The sequence below is a fragment of the Paroedura picta genome, chromosome 2 (assembly GCF_049243985.1).
Source record: "Paroedura picta isolate Pp20150507F chromosome 2, Ppicta_v3.0, whole genome shotgun sequence".
In the NCBI taxonomy this organism is placed as follows: Eukaryota; Metazoa; Chordata; class Lepidosauria; order Squamata; family Gekkonidae; genus Paroedura; species Paroedura picta.
In genome coordinates this window covers 62,163,158-62,184,334 of record NC_135370.1, presented here as the reverse complement: position 1 = coordinate 62,184,334, position 21,177 = coordinate 62,163,158, and the positions used below count along the sequence as shown (strand labels likewise).

The following is a 21,177-nucleotide window of genomic DNA, read 5'->3' as shown; positions in this document are numbered from 1 at the left end:
TAAATGGTTAAGGGGTTCTAAGGTGGGATGTGTCCATGATGAGGAAGGGTCCGGATTGTACCCTTCCTCAGGACAGACAATCGGAGGGACCAATCAGCAGGTGCGCAGCGCCTGCCTATTGGTCCCTCCAATTCCCAGCCCCAGGAACTGCGAGCCGCGCTGCGCGGCTCACAGTTGCTCCCTTTGCCGCCGGCCTGACACGTCGGAGGCACGAAGCGCCTCCAACGCGTCAGGCCGGCCGCAAGGGAGCCCCGCGTGGCTGCCGGGGGCTCCCTGCCCAGCGTTCTGATGCAGCGAGAGGCGCAAAGCACCTCTCGCCGCATCAGGCCGCCGCCCGAGGGAGCCCCCGGCAGTCGTGCAGAGCGCGGCTGCCGGGGACTCCCTGCCCGCCAAATGTCCGCCGCCCGGGGAGGCCCCGCCGCCCGACGGACGTCCCACGATCCGGTAAGTGCCTAGAGCCCGCTGTATTACTCATACAGCGGGCTTGATTACTAGTATATATATAAATTAACTCCCACCCATTTGGGTAACCCTTCTAGAGCCTGAAGAAGCCCCAGGATTTCATTTAACTCCGGTTGAGAAATCCTGGTTTACTGACTATATATCAACACCGTCCTGCCTCATAAAGGCACTTATTAAAACAGGTACACCCTGTCTTCCCCTGTGACAGGGTGGCTCACTATACCACATTTTCAAACATATAAAGTACAAGAAGACAGATTGTCGACCTTTTTGAGTTTGCAATAACCTTTGGGATTCTGCCACAATGTGGTGGTAGAAATAGCTACAGCATGAGGTGAGGCCAGCCACAAATGTCCAGGAGTGATGTCATGCATAACTCTAATAGTAATGTCTCAACATTTCAGGCAAAAGCTCTATTTAGCAGGAGTCCTTTAAAATGAACAGAGTGTTATAAATGTTTTCTTGCACCATGAAAGTTGTTGGCAGGCATCATGGTACCCCAAGCACTTGGGGGGGGGTATAAACCTCAGATAATCTCTCGTAGAAGCACGTGGGTCAGAGGGCCGCAGCTACAAATGGAAAATCAGTTGGAATGGCCCTTTTCCCTCTGCTGTGTGGAGCTCTGTCAGTGGAAGAGAGGTGGTTTCCTTATTTCCCCTCCTTGTTGCAGTATTGAAAGTCTGTATGGTGTCATGGTTGTAAGATGCTTTGAGACTCCTTCAGGTAGTAAAAAGCAAGGTATAAAAAATGGCTCTTCTTCATTTACATGGCTTTTTGTCTGTGTATTTCCTATGACTTGAGGCATCATCTTTCCAGAGGTCAAAGGGGTCTGCTGGTGAAAGGGGTTCATGGGAGGAAAGTGTTGCACAGGTTGGATACAAACCATCTTTTGTATGGCTTGATATTATAATACACAAAATCCCCCCCCCCCCCGAATGTCATAGGAAGTAAAATGAACAAATCTAATTGGGAAGAGTAGAAATTAAATCCGTACATCCTCAGACTGAACCTAATTTAATCAAGAATACACATGGTCAGGAGTCGAGAGCAAAATCATATTAACAAGGCTATATTAGATAGCCATCTAGCAAAATGTGATTGAGAGATGCCTCAGAATCTTTCAACTAATTTGAAATATGTAGCAATTCATCATTACCTTATTAAAACTAAACAGTAACAACTTTAATAGCTGGTCTATTAAAACAAAAATATGAAATATGATGATGTATTAATCTGTATTAATTAGGATTTTGGAGATTATCATTTAAAAGAAAGGTTATTCTGTCTTGGATTTTAAATCTATTCTCATAACGGAGAACTAATTTTGTGCTATTACGTAATTCATTTAGCAGGCTAGGAACCTGTCAGCTTTTACAAGAAATAATCTTGATGTCCAAAATGTATGATGTTTTCCTGTGGATATCAGCATATGAAAACCATTTGTAATTTCAAAAGGTGCATATAAATTGAATAAAGGCCACAAATGGCTACTTTTTATGCAATCATGGATGTCACTGAAAAAGTGTGGTTTACAGTTTCATATATCAGATAACCTAATACATTATTTGCCAGGTGAAGCTGGGATAGAAAACAGAGAAAAAATAAATTGCTTAGCCAGTTAATCCCATTAAACACATAGGGAAATTAGGCAGATTTGTTGTACTGAAAACTTGCAAACTTATTTGGAATCATTCATTTGTATGTAATTTATATGTAACTTCCTCGGGCTTTGTTTTGACTCTGTAGTCAAACTTCATATTTGGACTGGCTGCCGCTGCAGTACTCTTGTAAGGGGGAAGACTTGCCCCATAATGGCCATATGGGTATAGAGCATGTTGGTGGTGTTCTGGAATGACTTCAGGAAATGCAAAATTTGGGAGAGGGTCAGCCAGTCAGAGCTGGTGTTGAGCTCCTCTTCCCCGTACAGGATGGTCATAAGGAGATAACTTCCTGGATCACACTTTTCTGTTCCACCAAACATGCAATCATGGTGTTAGTGGAGTTCTACCAGGTGGCCACATCCTAGATGAGCCACTGTTTGGGCTCCTCCCCCTCCCCCTCCCTTGCAGCAGATGCGCAGCCTTGATCGGCACAAGAAGTGACTGGCTGGGCACTGGCAGGTCTCAATCAGAACCTCCAGCTTTGCCCGGCTGAATGGGAATGGGCCTCTTCAGCCACCCAGTAGTGGCTGACACTTCTTCCTCTGATTGGGCGATATGTGGTTGTTGCCCACAACCACTTGGCACACGGGAAACTGAGGGCCTCCTCCCACGACCACAAGCACAATCCCTTCCCTCACTCATGGTGTTGAAGACCTGACCAAGCACCTAACCACAGTTCAGAAGAGTTGACCAGGTGGTCTTAACAAGTTGGCAGAAATGAAAACAGGCAGGCTGGCAGGCAGCTGGTCAGGTAGAACACCCAAAAGGAGAAGTATCTCAGTAGAGGGGACGGAGTTAAGAGTCTGTATGGAGAGCTGGGGTGGTAAGTCACCCCAGGCCCCTGAAACCAGAACAGTTACCCCAAGACATGGTGTGTGGCAAAGTAGGCAGCCAGACAAGCAGAAATCACCCCCCAAAGGAGAAGAAGCTTGGGGGAGGGGTTGAATCAGCATGGAGAGCTGGGGCAGTAAAATCACCCTAGGGCCTTGAGACTGGAAGAATTCCTCCAAGGCAAGGTGTGTACAGGAAAGCAGTGGGATAGGCAGTGATTATCTCAAAAGGAAAAAAAAAAAGCTTAGATGGCAGAGCAGCCCCATAAAAAGCAGCCCCAAAATAAAAAGACCAAAAGAGCAATCCCTCAAGGCTTAATTGCCACCTAAAGCGGTGACATGAAATGAAATGGGAATAAAGAGAAAACAACCGCCCAATTCCTCCCCCTTCACAGCAATCAAACAAACAAAAATTACCAAGGAACCCAGGGCAAAGGAAAGCCCACCAGCCCCAGACTGCGTACAATCCCTCCCCCCCTGCCCAGAAAACTCTTCTGACTCCAACAAACACCCAACAAAAGACACGTAGAATTCTCTTGGATTTACACAACATCTAAGTCCCATTGTGATGAGTGGAAGTCCTGTAATTGACAGGCAGCAGGACCCATCAAACCTTTGGAGAATGCCTCTTGGTGTTTCCACTCCACCTCTGCTGTTGTCTAGCAGTTCCATGCCGGCTTTAATCTGCTTTGTTTTTCTGAACTGCACCCCAAAGCTCAGAGATTTTTTCAGACACAACATGCGTGCTGGACATCACGTCCCAAGTCTTGGTGTGGTTCATGCCCAAGACATTCGGCTGAATGCAGCATGAGGCTGGCTTCAGGGGCCCTCCACTTGACATGAGCCGCTCAAATTGTGTCCTTCCAATCCCCAGCGTCAGCAGCTCTGGCTGTAGCCTGTGAAATACTGTGGGAAGCTTTGTCACCTTCCCACATAAGTGACCCACATAATATAGAGTTTAAGGCAGTGACCATAAAAACAACAGTACAGATGAAAGCAACAAAAGAGTATAACGTCTTATCTGAATTTTATTTGAAAGCAATCATGTTCTCTGTACATAAAAGGATATAAAAATAATCCTATACAGTGTACATGTATAGACATGCAAGCTAAGTAGTAAACATGTATATATAAAACATATATACATATCTACAGAAGAGATCATCAGGAATAACTTCATCACATATGAAATATTAAGATATAGGCAATCAGTGACATTTATGGGTCACTCTGGATTTTTTTTCACCCAGTAACCATCCTTCCCAATCCTTTTGGGCAAAGTTGACCCCCCCCCCCCAACCTGCTGATCCATAAACAAATTTCTGAATTTCTCCCAACTGCATAGTTACATGGGGGGATGCAGATCCAAGTTCCTGCAGAGTGGATCTTCCTTCCCACAAAGTTCTCTTATCACACCCCCTCCCTCCACTGTCGGGTAACACAAATGGTGGTATATTTGAGTGGCATATGAAAAACGTTACACAAAGCTACCAGAGATACAGCACTTAATCCAGAATTAGATGTTTCTGAATGGCTTTTTCTTTCAGTTTCTCCAGGTTTTCTTGCATCCTTTGACCATATAAGTCATTCTGAGTTTGAAAATACCACTCCAGAACCTCTCTCACGTCTCTGAAAAAGGATAAAGAAAAAGTTCAGCACTAGTTTCTGGATTAGCCTGAGGAAAGAGGGTTCTCTTTGCATAAATGGACATGACCTAAATGGGTAGCATTACTTTACTTCCACTGATTTTTTCCTAATATATAGGTTACAGAATTGGAATAGCCATACAGATATCTACACCTCTGGTTTTAAATACTTGGGATCTAATGCACCCTCTTGAACTATTTATAAAGACAAGAGTAGCTAACTTTTAGGGTCCTCCTATCTTTCCTTATTCTATGGGTTCTATGCCCATCCCCTATCATAAAGCCCAAATAAATGGGAACCCTGACCGTACAATCCTGAACAGAGTTGTACCCTCCCAAGGCCAGTGCCTTTAGTTTAGCATTGCACTATGAGTAAAGGTAACTGCAAAACACAAATTACTATCAATGCTATTTTGATGTCACATAATCACTTACCTGGAAACAGGTGCAGAAATAGTCAGTGACGCGCAGGAACCAGGCTTAAGGTCTGCATTTGTGTCACTAGAAAGAGAAAGTAATTTTAATTACTAATGGCCCAGTCTATTGGTCTGACTGTACATGGAGTACTGTGTGCCGTTCTCAAGATCACAGGATGTGGACAAAAATGAGAGGGTGCAGAGGAGAGCGAAGAGGATGATCTGGGGGCTGGGGACCAAGCTCTATGAAGATAGGTTGAGGGACTTGGGAATGTTCAGTCTTTATTTATTTATTATAAATTTTATAGTCTGCCTCTCCCCGTCATACATCATGACATACATCATACATCACGCTTTAAAATTACAGTTAGAACATTGAATAAAACCTTGCAGAACTCTGTTTTCCTGCCCATCACTCCAATCGGTCAATCCACCTGTCAGTAGATTTATGGGATTAATGTTATTTCTCCCTTTGAATTCACCTTTGAGTTTAGTGGTGGGAATACCCTAGGGATGAATGGAGGGAGGCTTATAGATTTTGTTAGCTATATTAGCTCATTCTGGCCACAACTATACACCTGGTGGAAGAGTGCAATTTTGTAGGCCCTCTAGAACAGTGGTCCCCAACCCGTGGGCAGGCCTTGGCGCCGGGCCGCAGCTCCTTCTTCCCTCCCTCCCCGAAGCAAGAAGCTTGCCAGGCCGCAAGCAAATCGGCCGCCAAAGCGGCCGATTAGCTCGCAGCCTGGCAAGCTTCTTGTTTCGGGAGGGGAGGGAAGAGAAGCTTGCCAAGCCGCAAGCTAATCGGGCACTTTAGTGGCGGATTTGCTGGCGGCCCAGAGGGGTCGGGAGGGGGAGCCGCGGCCGCCGGCATGGCGGCGGCGCAAACGCGCATGCGCGGACTGCCGCACACGCGCGTTTGCACCCCTGCCGGGCGCAAACGCACGTGCGCGGCAGTCTGCGCATGCGCGTTTGCGCTGGGGCTGCCACGCATGCGCGGGCCCCTGGGCCGCCCTCTCCCCCCACTCCGGGGCGGCGGTCCGCAGCGCGTGAACGCTTGCGGGCCAATGCTCTAGAATTTAGGTAGTTCTGTCAGGGCCCAGATCTCAATTGGCAGCTCGCTCCACCAGCTCGCTCCCAGATGAGTTGAGGCCAGATGCGCTTCTTTCAGGCCAAGGACCCCCAACATGTTGGTATTTGAAGATCTTAAAGTTCTTCTGGGGGCATACTAGGATGCACTGGGCCCAGACTGGATAAGAGAACGTTGAGAGGGGACATGATTGCTCTCTTTTATGTATTTGAAAAGTTGTCATTTGGAGGAGCGCCGGGAGTGGTTCAGTTTCCATCCGCAATTCAGCTACTTTATTACAGTAATCAGAGCCAGCTTTCAAAGTGCACGGACCCTTCTTCCAGCAAAGTAATCCTGTGCAACATGAAATCTTGCCTTTCCCTACCAGTAGTTCATCCACTAAATTTTCGGATTTGGATCCCAGTTGTTACTTTGCTGCAATTACAATGCTCATAATGATTATGGAGTAAATCATTCATAGGATGCTAAAGAGATGACCATTTGCAACACACAAGAAGTAGAAGCACAGGTTACCATAGAGGCTGGTGCCAGAACACAATCTGTGAGAGTATCTTAGAAGTCACAGCACAAGTTCTTTGCCTGTCTTTTGAGCATTTTCTCTTACCTTCCCTCTTTTTGCGTTTTATTTTTATCATCAGTTGAGTGGTCAGTCTGTGGAAATTCAGCTTTTATCATCTCTGGCACAAGTGACATAGCAGCCTCCCAGCCAGTATCTCTGCAAATCAATCAATCGACATCCATGTTATTTTGAAGCTTTTTTAAAAAAAGGACGCTGCAAGAGAACTTCTCCCATATACAAGTAACTTCAGGGCAAACCAAAACAATCCTGCATGCTTTTCATCCTTTGTATCATGAGGTCTCTTGTATGAGCCTCTTGTGGCGCAGAGTGGTAAGGCAGCTGTCTGAAAGCTTTGCCCATAAGGCTGGGAGTTCAGTCCCAGCAGCCGGCTCAAGGTTGACTCAGCCTTCCATCCTTCCGAGGTCGGTAAAATGAGTACCCAGCTTACTGCTGGGGGGTAAACGGTAATGACTGGGGAAGGCACTGGCAAACCACCCCATATTGAGTCTGCCATGAAAACGCTAGAGGTCATCACCCCAAGGGTCAGACATGACTCGGTGCTTGCACAGGGGATACCTTTACCTTTTATCATGAGGTCAGCTGTGCTAGTTTGTAGGAACAGAACAAATGCTGAGGTCATTAGCCCCTTAAAGAGCGTCCGCCCAGGTTCTCAGTCGTCCACCAATCCCAGAAAAAAAGCCAGGGGACGGGCGTGGGAATTGTGATACAGGTCTGAGAATCCTTTTCCATGAGGACACTACCCATTCCAACAATCCCAGGAATTGTATGTGTGGGCCTAGTGTGTTCAGCAGTGGAGAATTTGGCTATCTGTCTGTTATGCTGACTGCTTAACGCATCAGCGGATGCCCTGGCTAACTTCTTGGAGCTATTGGCCAGGTGGGAGTTGCAGTTTCTTAGACTATTAGTTTGGAAGGGGGGGGGGAGTTTCAATGTATACGTGGAGATGACTGGCTCCTCCCAGAATTCAGACCTAGCGTCACCACTGCACTGGCTCCAGATTGGAGACCAAATCAGGCTCAAGGTCTTGATCCTTGCGTTCAAAGCCCTAAACAGTCAGGGACCCCTGTATCTATGGGACCACCTCTCCTGCTACGTGCCCCCCTCCAGGAGCACAGCTTTTTCAGCCTTGGCCTGAGCTTGGTGGAACGCTCTGCCAAGTGATATCAGGGCCCTCTGGGATTTTGAACAATTCCTGAGGGTCTATAAGACGGAACTGTTTTGCCAAGCCTATAGTTGAGGCTAGGAAATCAACACCAACAAAATACTGACCTCCCTATCTGAAATATCATCTGTAAATTTAAGAACCATCAGAAAAAATCTGACTTAATACTGACCAAGCCCCTCCCCTCAAAAGGTTTTTTAATATGAGATAGCTTTTATTTAATTAATTTTAAAACCTAGTGGATGTATTTAATTTGTTTTAATGTTTGTTGACTGAAATTGTATTATAATATTTCGGTGGATTGTTACCACCCTGCTCCTACCAGGGAAGGGTGGGCTATGAGATTGAAGATTATTATTATTAAAAACCAACAATGTTTACCAAGGTAAAAATTTTCATGAGTCAACACTTACTTTGTCCAATCTGTGTGATTGTGTGTAATCAAAATGCAATAACTTCTTGTGGACAAACCCCAGAAAGCAAACTTACTCATCCATGACGTTTTCTTTATCTTGCTCCGGCAACTTATCCACAATGGGAGGCATTTCTTTTGGAAGCATGTCTGTATTATAAGGATCAGTGCTGTGAGAAACGCAAACATAACACAGGGTCAAGCAGAGAATACCACAAGGGGCACCTGCATACTTGCAATTCTGTCTCTGTTGCACTTCCTTTGTGTTGGATTAGGTCAAAAATCACCCAATACATATACATGCAAGCAACAAGGCATAAAGGACTTTTTATTATATGATGATGTCAGCAGTTTTCTAAGAACCACCATTCAGTTTTTTAACAAGAAAAGGCAAAACAAAAACAAAGATAATGACATGCCTATTCCGTTACCTTCCCAATACCCGCCCTGCATCCATCTGTGTTTCAGCCTCCATCTAAGAGTGAAATTTTTATAAAGCTCAGCAAGTGGTGATTACACCCCTTCGTCCCGAGGACCTGATTTGGTCCAATCATCTTTCAGCACAAACTGATGAGCAATGGCTTCATTCTGCTCAGCCAAGCTTTTCCTTGAGCTGCTCATCAACTATCCCCCCCTTCCCTCACCTCTATCACATTTTTACAGTTTTCATCCTTTCTCCAAGGAGCTTCAGACGGGACACATGGTGATGGCATACCCTTTTCCATGTTATCCTCACAATTCTGTGAGGCGATAAAACGAGAACAACTATGGGCCTCCCTCCACCTCCCTCATTTGAGCTTGTCTAGGTCTAGTGGTTTGCCCCGCACAGAAAGATCTCCCGCCACAGACTTGAATAACCAATACAGAATGCCAGTGGAGCTATGGAAGGGGAAAGAAGTAGACAATTTTAAATTGTAATTTAAAAAAAACAGATTAATTGATGTTACTATTCAATTTACTGTAAGCTGCACTGAGCCTGCTTGCAAGGAGATATAAACAACAACAACAGTCCAACAATAAGCTGGACATGGGTTTTCCCTACCATGAGCTAGCTGGAGAGGGGGGGGGTACAGCCATCCTGACCACCAAGCACGCTCCTGATGCCCCATGCCTAAATCACTAAGTCACTTCCAACTAATCAGCTTAAATACATTACTAAACCTAGCTTTAAACTCATAGCATCTGCCTGGGCATCTCACTGGATAACTCAGAGAAATTGCTTGCTAACAGCCAGAAACTTCTCACTAAGGTTCTTCCACTCTCCATCCGGAAGCCAGCCATTCCCAGATTTCATTTTTGCTTTGACCAAGATAATCTTTCTTTCTTACCAGAATGGTACCAGTGTGCTGTTCAGAGTGGGGACATTGGGCAAGGTGGAACGAATAACCGGTGGGAATTTTCTCCAACTAGTCACGCCACTAATGACTTCCTGGAATGACAGCAATCACACCCATCAAAATATGCTGCTGGCCATTTTTGCTGGTCTAAAGAGACATGCTTTCAAGGCCCCAGTGCCATCCTGGGCTTCAGCAGATCTTACCCTAGGATGGAGAAATTTCTTTTGTGTAGTCAGGACACTGGACTTTATTGGGTATTTCCTGGTAAGGGCATATTTTGGATGAGGACAAAGGTGATAGTCCATGCTGCTTTCTGAATAAGGGAGTGGCCGTTTGATTTCATACAGTCCTGGGCTAGGGTTCTAGAACAGAAAATAAAGAGTGAGACTGAAGCTCAATGAAGGTATCATTTATCATACGCTTGTGTAGCATACACAGTCCTCGCTTCTTTTGAGTGGAGTCAGGAAGCAAGAAACTGACAGGCCCCAAGAGATGAGCTGCAGCCCCAAGCTACATTCCATGGTGATGACAGCGGCTTCCTGTATGAAGAATCTGTAGCTGTCCACATTCAGGAATGGCAAGATCTCAGTCCAACTTCTGCCATCTAACCTCACCCTACAGGAAGCCTGGCCAAGATGCGCATCCTAGCAGGAGAAGGACCTGGCCTTGGAAAACAGAAGCCAATCACTCCTGGGTGAGATGGACCACTGAACTGATTTCCCTTAAGGCAGCTCCTTCTGCAACAATCTGTGGTACTGACAACCTTTGGTCCCAAGGGTTGACCCCAATGATCCAATCTGTGGTAGAAGTGTCTTCAAGTTGATATATCATTAGCGAGCGGGTTCCAGGAAAACACAAACGCCTTCACTCACCTGGATTTTTTTAAACTTACAAAAATCTGAAGAGGATGATCTTGTGGTGTATGAAGCAAATTTTCAGGAGCCTTAAGGTTTAGGAGGGAGGTCTCTATTTCCAAGGAGTCGTCCTCTTTGGGCTGGAACAAGGCAAGGCGCAGCCTCTCTTCTGAAGCAGGCAGGACCGGGATCAGCTCTTCCTGATGAAAGGGAGAAAACAGATGTTTTGTTTTGTATTTGTTCCATCACTTGGGGGAGCACATTGGGCATCTTTCTGTTACCTTTTTTTTATAAACCTGGGCATGGCTGGAGATGGGAGCCAAGGAGTCTTTTCGTCCATGGCTCTCAGCCTAAACTCCTGAGTGAACCAACCCAGTGGATCCGTGACTAGCTCAAGAGTCTGATGTTGCATTGTATATCTTTTCCAGCTTGTCTAAATTGTATTTGTTGTGTTTCTATTTAAGCTGCTTCAAAGTCCCCAGTGTGGGGGATTGCAGGGTATCAGTGCTTAAAGATAAAATAAATGATGAAGTAGATTTTTTTTAAAAAGCAAAGAAATTATGCTGGACCAACTAGTTACCTCTGCGCCCTTCCTCAGAATTGGAGAATACTTTGGAACTTTGTAGCTGGTTGCTGCATGATGTATGCAGAACGGTTGATATGCCATAAGCCTGAAATGCTGCGGCACCTGGGGGCAAAGGGGAAAAAATATTGCAGGAAGGTAGACATTCCTAATAATCCAATGAAATGCAATGCTCAAAAGATGCTTATCCACATTTCCAGTTCCCTAAAACTATTCAGGCTATATCTAATTGTATTATATATATATATGCTACTGAAGAGGTTGGTTCTAAAAGTTTCCTACGTATCATGTACAGATGTAAGAAAACTGAAAATCTGCCGATCCAAATCTGTGCGTCATAATAAAGTGTCGACAGCTCTCAGATACAAAGATACTGAGGCAATTCAAGCACAGGAGAGCAATGCTGTAGAGCTAAACAGGCCACAATCTGTAACCAAATTAAGACAAGGTATTAGTGTGGAGACCACTTTATTCCAATTATTCTCTGGACCAGAACTTAGTCAAATCGTATCAAGCAGGCCAATTAGCCAGGCAAAGAGGAAAACTTTCTGTACCACACCTCCACCCAAGTTTTGTCTTAAAAATAAAAAGAGATCTCGGAACAAGCCACAGTCACTAATGCTGCTACCAGCTGTGTGTTCCATCCTTTAAACTAGCGATCCCCAACCTGTGGGCCGCGGACCACATGTGGTCCCATCACTCCCAGATGGGACTATCTCGTTGCAGAGAAACAAGCTCAGGGTTCCCATTGATCTGTCGTTGTCATGAGTTAAAATTTCCATGAAAATAAAATGTTCCTTATGTTCATTGTTGTGGCGTGTCTGTATCTTATTTTGAAGGGATGTTTAAACATTACCATAGCGATCAGAGAGCGTTAGGGCAGTGGTTGAGAGTAGAGGAGTAAACTACCCCCCTCCCCACCGGGCCTCAGTAAAAGGTGTTGAGTGGTCCCCGGTGAGTGGTCTCTGGCGTTGAGTGGTCCCCAGTGATAAAAAGGTTGGGGACCACTGCTTTAAACTATGTCAAGTAAAACATTGATGGCGGGTTGGACTGAGACAGAATTTCCTCTCAGGGCAACAGAACTTTCCGGCCATCTCCCCTCCCACTGCAGCCTGCTGAGTTTCTGGGGAACAGGGAACCCTGAGGAATGACATGAGGGAAGAGGGAAGCAATGAAATTTCCAGCTGAGTCTGGATCTAGCCCAGGGATTCGAGAGCCATTGTGTCTGACCTTTAGTTCAAAGAAATGGTGAAGGTGTTTAATTTCAGCTTCAGTGCACTTGACAGGAACGGTACCAAGAGCCTCAGGTAACTGGGGGGGGGAAATACAGTATACATGTTGATAACCAATTTGTGCTGTTATTAAGGCTAGTATGCATTTTTGCACAGTTATTACCTTTGTTCGCTTTATTTACTATATATTTATTATTACTAGGCAAAATAAATCCATACGTATTGTCTAACTAGTTTACTTCTCATTGGAAAACATGGTGGGATGCGCACAGTGGCTGAGATAGTTAGGAGGTACAAACAACGGGCTACACCACATTGCATTGGCCGCTGTTTCCAACAATGCCGCGGGTTAGAGACTAGGGCCTGCAGTGGCAGATGCAGAGACCACAGTGATCTAATTCACTCCTACCAGGAATGATCCTAAATATCTAGAGTTACCCACCCATTGGTGTCCCTTTGAAGGCTGCAAAGGTGAGAGGTGAGCAATGGAGTGCCACAGGGCTTGGTACTTTTCAACATTTTTATCAGTGATCCAGATAAGGAGGAAGAGGGATTCATTTAATTTACAGAGGATGCCAAATTGGGAGGAGTAGCAAACACCCCAGAAGACAGTATTCAACGAGATCTGAACATGCTGGAAAAGTGGGCAAATAAGAAAAAGATGCAATTTAGTAAGGAGAAGGGCAGAATTCTTCATCAGACTTCTTCATGAGAAGTATGCATACTGGATGGGAGATATGCTGCTGGGTAGCCTTGTGTGTGAACGAGATGTTAGGGTACTTGTGGACTGTAAGCTAAATATGAGCAGACATTGTGATGTGATGGTAAAAATGGCAAATGCATTCTTGGGCTTTATCAACAGAGGCATCACATCAAAATCATAAGATGTCATATAATCCCACTGTATACCGCATTGGTCAGACTGCACTTGGAGTACTGTGTTCAGTTCTGGAGGCTTCGCTTCAAAAAGGGAATGCAGAGGAGAGTGACAAGGTAAAGGTAAAGGTATCCCCTGTGCAACCACCGAGTCATGTCTGACCCTTGGGGTGACACCCTCTACGTGCAGTATAGTACTGCCTATATATCAGGGAAGAAAATTCACATCAGAGTAGTTCAGCAGTCTTCTAGCAGTCTTCAAGCAATGGCTGGACAGAAACTTTTCATGGATGCTTTAGGCTGATCCTGCCTTGAGCAGGAGGTTGGACTAGATGGCCTGTGTGGCCCCTTCCAACTTTATGATCTTCCACACTTCTCTTTCCACCCTATCCTTTCTCTTGTGCCCCTTTGAGCCCTTAGTCCAGTTACTGCATCTTGTTTAGTTTTAAGTTTTTTTAGACTCAGAGAACAACCTCCCCCCCCCCAAAAAAAAATCTGGGCCTGACAATTTGGATTTGACAGTCTTGTTTATGCTAGATTTGTAACCACTGTTAGTTAAGTGAAAAGACATGCGGGACTCTGTTTCTTTATTTAGATATTTACACTTTTTCCCGTCCCCAATAGGGAATCCAGAGTGGCTTACAACAGCAGTCTCTTGTCTGCTTTGTCCTCACAACAACCCACCCTATGAAGGAAGTTAGGCTGACTGGCCCAGTGTCACCCAGTGGGCTTCCACAACAGAGCAAAGACTCAAAGTGTGACACTGTCACCGCTCTGCCATTAAAAAACCATTGGTTTTTAACTGATGACATCATGGTGGAACATACCAACTCGTCAGCCCACCGAGGGGGGCTGAAAGTGGGGAATTGAAATGGTAGGATGCGGCGTGCAGTCAACAGAAAGGGCACTCTCTTCTCCAACTCGTTGATTGCGTTACTGTTTTCTGTTGAATGGAGACAGACAAGCTGTTGGTATGAGCACTAAGGTCATGGGTAGCCAGCATGAAAGACTGATGCATCCCCCACTGAAGATGAGCCAAAGAAAACCAGCTCATCTTGATCCAACCGACTAGAGAGAAAAGGTCCCCCAACAGCAACCCTTGTAGACCTCTGCAGGAGCTAATGATTTTTTCTGGGACCACAACATATGGCTCTGCTTCCATATTGATTTATTTCACAGTACAACAAAGTTGGAGCCCAGTGGCACCTTTAAGACCAACAAAGTTTAATTCTGGGTATAAGCTTTCGTGTGCATGCATGCTTCATGAAAGCTTATACCTAGAATTAAACTCAGTTGGTCTTAAAGGTGCCACTGGACTCCAACTTTCTTCTATTTTAGGGTTGGGCGCTTCGGCCGCAAGGCCTTGGATGGCCAAATTACAGAAGCAACCTTGTGGGAGGATTTTTTGAACTATGGTAGTACAATGAATACTAAGACTTTACCAAATAAACTCCCTGCATTAAAATGGCTCTAGGTTGTGATTATTTTTCAAAATCTCAAATTACATTTGTTTATAAGGAAAATTAACATTTTCAAATACCCGAGGGTTTACCTGATATGAATGTTTCCTCTTCTTGATTTCTAGATTTCCATATTTCATCGAGTACATTTAGCTGACGTTTTAGGCGACAAGAAAACAGAATCTGAAAGATTGAAGAGAGACTGTTAAATAAGCTTTCAGCATTCGTTTGGCGCACAGAAATGCAAGTTCAAAATCTATGCAAAACTTTGGTGTCTACAAATGACAACATTTTTTCACATTCATTTCATTGATCCAAAGATTAACTATTTCTCCTATAAAGTATATTTAGAGACTTTTCAAAACAGAGGTGCTTCCCCATAAAAATTTATTTGTGGGCAGGAAAAAGTTTGAATGTAAACCAGGGCTACAGTTCCACAACAGAGGCTAGATAAAATGGATTTTGGCTTTATTTTAAAGAATGCTATGATTTACAAAAAGAAATATGACATACCCTACCCGATTAAAGAAGATCTTGGAAACGTAAACTATGCCTGCACACTGTGTATAAGCTAATATACTCCCATATATTTACCTGAGGGAATTTGTTTCAGTACCTTTCGAGCAGCTTGCTGGAACCGCCGCAGATTCCAGTGCCTGTGGTCCCAAGGGTTGTTAAGCAGGAGATCAAATGTAGGCTCAAATTTTGTGTACTGCACAGCATGCAAAAAGTGGAGGTGAGTCTTTGGAATTAACTCAGTTTCTCATTAACAGCATATTTAGACTGCTGAACACTATCAAATTGCATTTATATATACACACATACACTTCTCTGGTTTCAATGGAAGTTAATTTGACATAAGCATACCTAGGAATGCGGTTGTAATCAAATGATCAACAATATGGGTTTTTGTTTCCTCAATCAGTCAGCTCTCAATGGCAACTAGTTATGAACTCTACTTAATCTACAGCTGTGTCCCAGGCCATCATTTAAGCCAGCCTTTCTTAACCGTGACTTTGCCTTTAAATAATCTTCAGGCTTCAAGACTCCCCGGAAGTGATGTCAGCAAGCCACACCCCTAGAAGTCACTAGTCACCAGAAGTGACAGCAGGCAGACACTGCCACCGCATGCAACATCACTTTCCATCACCCTCTGCCCCCCCCCAACACCAGAAACAGCCCAGTGGTCAACTCCACTGGGCCAGGGGCAGAGGTGAGGCAGGCATCCTCCACCCTGTTGCTGCCTGCTGCTCCCCCAAAGCAGTTAAGTTCAAATGAGAGTACTTACCTCGCAGGACTCCAATCACTACAGTATATGATAAGCCTTGGCTAGCAAGGATTTTTATGATTGGGGCATCTCCCCTTTCCACCCCTTCCAGGCCCATCCTTGGCCATTTGGGGGGACCAGGTTGACATAACCATATATGATCCCAGAAACCATTCTGGGACTATCAAGAAACCCCAGGGTTTCATGAAGCCCCCTTGGTGTAGTGGTCAGGAGTGTGGACTTCAAATCTGGCAAGCTGGGTTTGATTCCCCGCTCCTCCACATGCAGCCAGCTGGGTGACCTTGGGCTCGCCACAGCACTGATAAAGCTGTTCTGACTGAGCAGTGATATCAGGGCTCTCTCAGCCTCACCCACCTCACAGGGAGTCTGTTGTGGGGAGAGGGAAGGTGAGAAAAGCAGCACATAAGAACAAACTCTTCTTCTGTTAAGAAATCCTGATTTAAGCTGTGCGCACACTTATGCTCTGCCACATGTAATTCCCTTGTGCACAGGCACACTTTCCACCTACCCTCACAACAGACAGCAGACAACTTCGTTTGGATTGCATGACAAGGATGTGAATAGCCTTCTGCTGGAGTCCCCCATCTGCCATTCAACTCTGGCACAATAACATACCTCATCGACCTTTCGGATGATACGCTTGACAGAGGTTTCCACTTTCTTCCTTTGAAACTCCATCTCCATAATGGGATCTCCTCTTTTAATCTGTCTTAGCACCAATAAAAATAGATCTGTGTTAGTATATGAATTGATCTTTAATCAAAATCTTGCACAGACTTGCAACCTTCCAGGTCCATCAAACTTAACGGGCTCAGAAAGTTCTCTTTAGGATTGCATTTTGAACATTTTATTTTATTTATTTATTATTTTATTTATTTAGATTTATATACCGCCCTCCCCGAAGGCTCAGGGCGGTGTACATTAAACTAATCAACAATACATGAAACAGTCTTCTTTTCTGGGATGCTTTACAATGCAAGTAGAACAGAGCAGTAAGATATTCTATGCCAAGGCTTATGAACGCAATTCTTTCAACCCCTAACCCTCCCACCCACACCTCCCAGAACTATTAAAGGGTATAAAAGCATGCGTGAGCTGCAGTACCAGATCTTAAGGAAGCAATTATTTAATATGCAAAGTACTTAAAAAATTTAATAGCTACTCAATAAACAATTCCAAACAGTAGTTTTGTTTTATAGAAGGGGAATTAGAGTTGAGTGCTCAGGATCTGAACAAAGCCTCTCAACTGAGTTGATAACTGAATCAAGATTTGAACAAAACACTCCTAAGATCCACAGTTCATCATTGGACTATGATTTATATTTGGCAAAGAGACTGCTACTGTCAAATAGTCAAAGGCCATGGAACTGTAACAATGAGAACCAAGTCATGAGAACGGATGAGCCATAACTGGTTCGTTTTCATCACATCGCAGGACACTTTCTCAACCGATAGTTAAGATGGCCTTAAACAGTCAACTCCCCCCTCCCATGAGCTTGTTTTCTTTAAGTATGACATGTGAACCCTTAAGGCAGGGCCTGAACTATTCAGATCATCAAAATACTGATAACGATGCATGAACCTTACTGAGTTCAAATCTCAATGCAAGTGTTTTTAAGCACCCCTCCCTCTCCAGCAGGCCTCCTGCTGCCTACCACAGGCAGATGGAGCTGTTCTCCTGAAGAGGGCCCAGCTATTGCATGACATGTACAATCCTATCTAGTAATTTAAAAAATGAAGAGCACATTCTAACCTGGTACTGCTTTTCATCTCTTTGCCGATCTTCCAGAACCTGGTTGTGAAATGCCAAAGACATGGAATCTTTCCCTAAATGAACTTGCCTGCATTCAAAACAGAGAATTAATAGTTTCATATACAGTTCAGGCAAAGTGGGGTCAGGTTTGCTCTTTAAAAAATATACTAATTATGCTTCCACATGGATGAAATCAACCCAGTACAAAACGGAGGTAGATTTTGTATCTGTAAGGCCAAAGCAGATTGAGAGATCTTTACTCAGGGACAGAGAGACAAACTGGAACAGCCATTTAATCCCTTGTCCCAGACCATTTCCTCAATTGACAGCTAGATTTAAATATGATTCTTATGAGGAAAAGGTGTGCTGAATGGCTGCTTTGCATGGGTAGCCGTCCAGTTTAAGAGAGATGTTGCGCAAACACAAAAATCCCCCATTATTGTTTTGCCCCAAGTCCCCAATGAGTTCTTTTGTCACCAGAGCTTGGAGGCTAAGCAGGGTTCACCATGGAAGGGAGATCATCCAGTTAGACTAGTGCTGCTGTGCAGAGGCTGGTAAGAGCCAATCACCTCTTCCCTTGAAAACCCCAAGGTCCTGTGGTTGCCATGAGTTGGTTGCAACTTGGCAGGATACAATTGTAGAAAATATATAAATGGTTACTTTTATAACCCTCTCTTCCTATATAGCTTAGGGTGGGTGACATGGTTTATATGACCATCAACTATTATTATTATTATTGTATCATTATAGTATGCACATGTTACAGAGTAAATATGATATGAGCAAGAGCCAGTCAAAATTAGAAATGCTTAATTCTTATAAATTTGAACAGCACAATTAAGAGTGGGTTGGATGTCACAACCGTCTCTTGCCAAGCGAGGAACCAGGCTCCAGAAGATGTAACGAGATCATCCACCAGAGTCAGATTCTCCACTTGACAGAGGGAGTCACAGGATCCAATGCCACATGCTTAACTTTTTCCTACTCAGCAAGAGTGCAGTAGAACTGCAAAAAAAATTATTCAAGCAAAGCTTTTGTGAATCAGAGCTCACTTCATCAGATGCGTGGAGTACCCTCCTGAAACCAACAGAATTTCAAACTGCTTAATTTGGGCTGGACTGCATTGTTTGCAATGGAGCCCAAAGCTATTTGTATTAGTGCATGAACAATCTGTAGATCTGGGATTCAAATGTTTTATTGTTCGGTATTTGTTGTTCAGCTGCAGAGGAAGAGAACATTTTAAAAACCCTAACCAGTGTGAACTACTTTGTACTACTCATAATCAGATACAAGCAAGATTACAAAATAATACAAAGCAGTATTCAGTGAGAAGAATGGGAGGAGAAGGGGAAGAAGAAGAGCCGTTTTTTGTACCTTGCTTTTCATTATCCAAAGGAGTCCCAAGGCAGTTTACAAACACTTTTCCCTTCCTCTTCACACAACAAAAGTGCTATGAGGTAGGTGGAGCAGAGAGAGCTCTAAGAGAGTTGCTCTGCGAGAACAGCTCTAAGAGAGCTGACTGGCTTAAGGTCACCCAAAATAAAGACTGCTGCTCTTAGCCTCTACACCAAGCTGGTTCTCCATTACACTAAGAATAGGTACATTCCACATGAATTCATTTCTCCCCTCTTGCATAAAGCAAGACATCACTTACCATTTAAGCTGATTCGTTTCTTCTTCCTGGATGTCCTGCTTGACTTTCAGTTCAAAGACGGCTTCTTTTACTTGCCTTGTTCTAGCTCCTCCATCATTCTGGCCGCCTAAGACTGCAAGAGGCAAATATCAATTGCTGTTAGATGGGACACTCAAGAGGTGGCAAGAAATAACCCCTTCTGTTATCACCAATAGGGGCAGCTGATTAATTATAAAATTTAGATTGGCCTTTAGGGGGACTTGGAAATATGGAAGCTGCAGAGATCACACTGTAAAAAAAATCCATTTAAAGAAAACAAGTTCATATCATAGGACGATGCCTCAACCAATATGGGACTGTCTAAACTGAATCACAACTCAGAACCACTAAATGGAATGAAGACTGTGGTCATCATTCCTAATGAGGGCCTGGCATTATCTGTCTTGAAAATGTTTCCAGCTTTCCCCAGTTCTTAACACAAGCTAAACCCACAGGGCAGAGCGGGGCAGGGCAGGACAGCAAAGCAGCCTTTATTGCCTTGGAAGGTATACAACAGTTTCTAGGAAGTTGGAATGGTTTTCATTACATGTCATAGAAATGAAGTGGAATGCTGGTATTTGGGGAAACAGTTAAAATTGTAAGTCATTTTTAAATTTAAAGTATTTTTATGCCACCTTTCCACTCAGTCAGAGCCTACAAGACGACAAACATAAAAACAATTAAAATACAGTCCCAGCCTCCCCCCACCGCTGTCTCTGCTAGCTGGACCAATGGGGCCAGCTTGACTTTTCCTGCAGCATGCCGCAGTAGAAGCTGATCCCAGGACCTGTGGGCAGTGTGGTAATCTCTCCAACTATTGGCTTCTGCTGCCCTGGCCAGCCCTAGACTGGTGTCTCTTGAAACTGTTTAAACCAAGCTGCAACAGGAGTCAGTTCCAGCCAAGGCAACACACGGCTCTCAGTTTCCACTAGCCTCGCTGATTGGTTTAGTGGAATATCAATGAATAAAAGCCCACCCACCCCAATTGAGCTCAGCTATATTGGTAGCCTGGGGGATCATTGTCCATAGGGTTGTGATGGGTTGGACACGACTTCGCAACTAACAACAACAACAAAATATTGGTAGTCAGATTCTCTGTCATCAGCTTAAATAATACCCCCAAAATACCAGTACAGTATTTTTCCAGTCTAGATTAAGGAAATGCTGAAAGCAGCAGGAGACCAGGAACCAGTGTAGGGGTTTCAGGAGGGATGTTAAGTGGTCAGATAGATGAGAATTAACTTTATGGCAGATGGATAGATAAAACTGAGGGAGGCCGAGGTTTGACAGTGGAAAACCAGAGAGGAGAAGTCAAGTCATTTGAGGACTAAGGATGCAACAGCACATTCACTCCCACCTTTTCATATGTAGGCTTTCCCTTGACCCTGAAAGCTGGTATTTTCCCATCTAAAACTCAAGCATTCTGCATTAAAATCATAGCAAATGTTAAGCTTGCTGCCATTTCTATCAGATCAAGAAATGACAGCCACACAATCCACACAAATACCTGGTACTCAATGTTGTTACCTTCTCTTATCTGTTTTATCTTCATTTTGCCTGGCTCCTGAATTAAAACAGTAGCCACAGCAGAGGGATTTGACAGATCTGTTGGGAACTGTAAGCTTTTATATTCAATGGTCTATGAAAGAAAAGACAACGTCAAAACAGACAATGGGTGAAATTTCAGTTCCACAAGCTTTGTTGGGTCTTCCCCCTCCCTCCCACTAGCAACCTTGTACCTTTAATTTCTGTGGGGGGCGTTTACACTTTGGTGGTGCCATCCGCTGCACTAGGCAAGTCGCTGCTTTTTCTGGAGCCATTGGTTTTTTCTGGACATGTGTCTCTTTCTTCTCAAAGTCTCGTTTT

The 21,177-nt window shown here is 44.3% G+C and overlaps 1 protein-coding gene across 2 annotated transcripts in view; it reads right to left on the bottom strand.

The window, feature by feature from the left end:
* Window positions 1-3,972: 3,972 nt before the first annotated feature.
* The window catches only part of CFAP221 (cilia and flagella associated protein 221), a 28,151-nt gene continuing 10,946 nt past the window's right edge, over window positions 3,973-21,177 (bottom strand). The window contains exons 9-25 of one of the 2 annotated variants that reach the window (XM_077320314.1): window positions 21,051-21,177; window positions 20,839-20,950; window positions 19,294-19,405; window positions 17,640-17,727; window positions 16,502-16,591; window positions 15,215-15,310; window positions 14,691-14,781; window positions 13,966-14,081; window positions 12,261-12,341; window positions 11,028-11,135; window positions 10,486-10,647; window positions 9,797-9,955; window positions 9,585-9,685; window positions 8,334-8,426; window positions 6,707-6,817; window positions 5,035-5,100; window positions 3,973-4,582 (exon numbers count right to left, since the gene is read on the bottom strand). In XM_077320314.1, the coding sequence (XP_077176429.1) occupies window positions 4,459-4,582; window positions 5,035-5,100; window positions 6,707-6,817; window positions 8,334-8,426; window positions 9,585-9,685; window positions 9,797-9,955; window positions 10,486-10,647; window positions 11,028-11,135; window positions 12,261-12,341; window positions 13,966-14,081; window positions 14,691-14,781; window positions 15,215-15,310; window positions 16,502-16,591; window positions 17,640-17,727; window positions 19,294-19,405; window positions 20,839-20,950; window positions 21,051-21,177 (1,837 nt within the window). In that variant the 3' untranslated portion in view covers window positions 3,973-4,458. Of the gene's footprint in view, window positions 4,583-5,034; window positions 5,101-6,706; window positions 6,818-8,333; window positions 8,427-9,584; window positions 9,686-9,796; window positions 9,956-10,465; window positions 10,648-11,027; window positions 11,136-12,260; window positions 12,342-13,965; window positions 14,082-14,690; window positions 14,782-15,214; window positions 15,311-16,501; window positions 16,592-17,639; window positions 17,728-19,293; window positions 19,406-20,838; window positions 20,951-21,050 lie in introns of those variants that run through there. The other variant, XR_013228153.1, reaches the window with a different exon arrangement.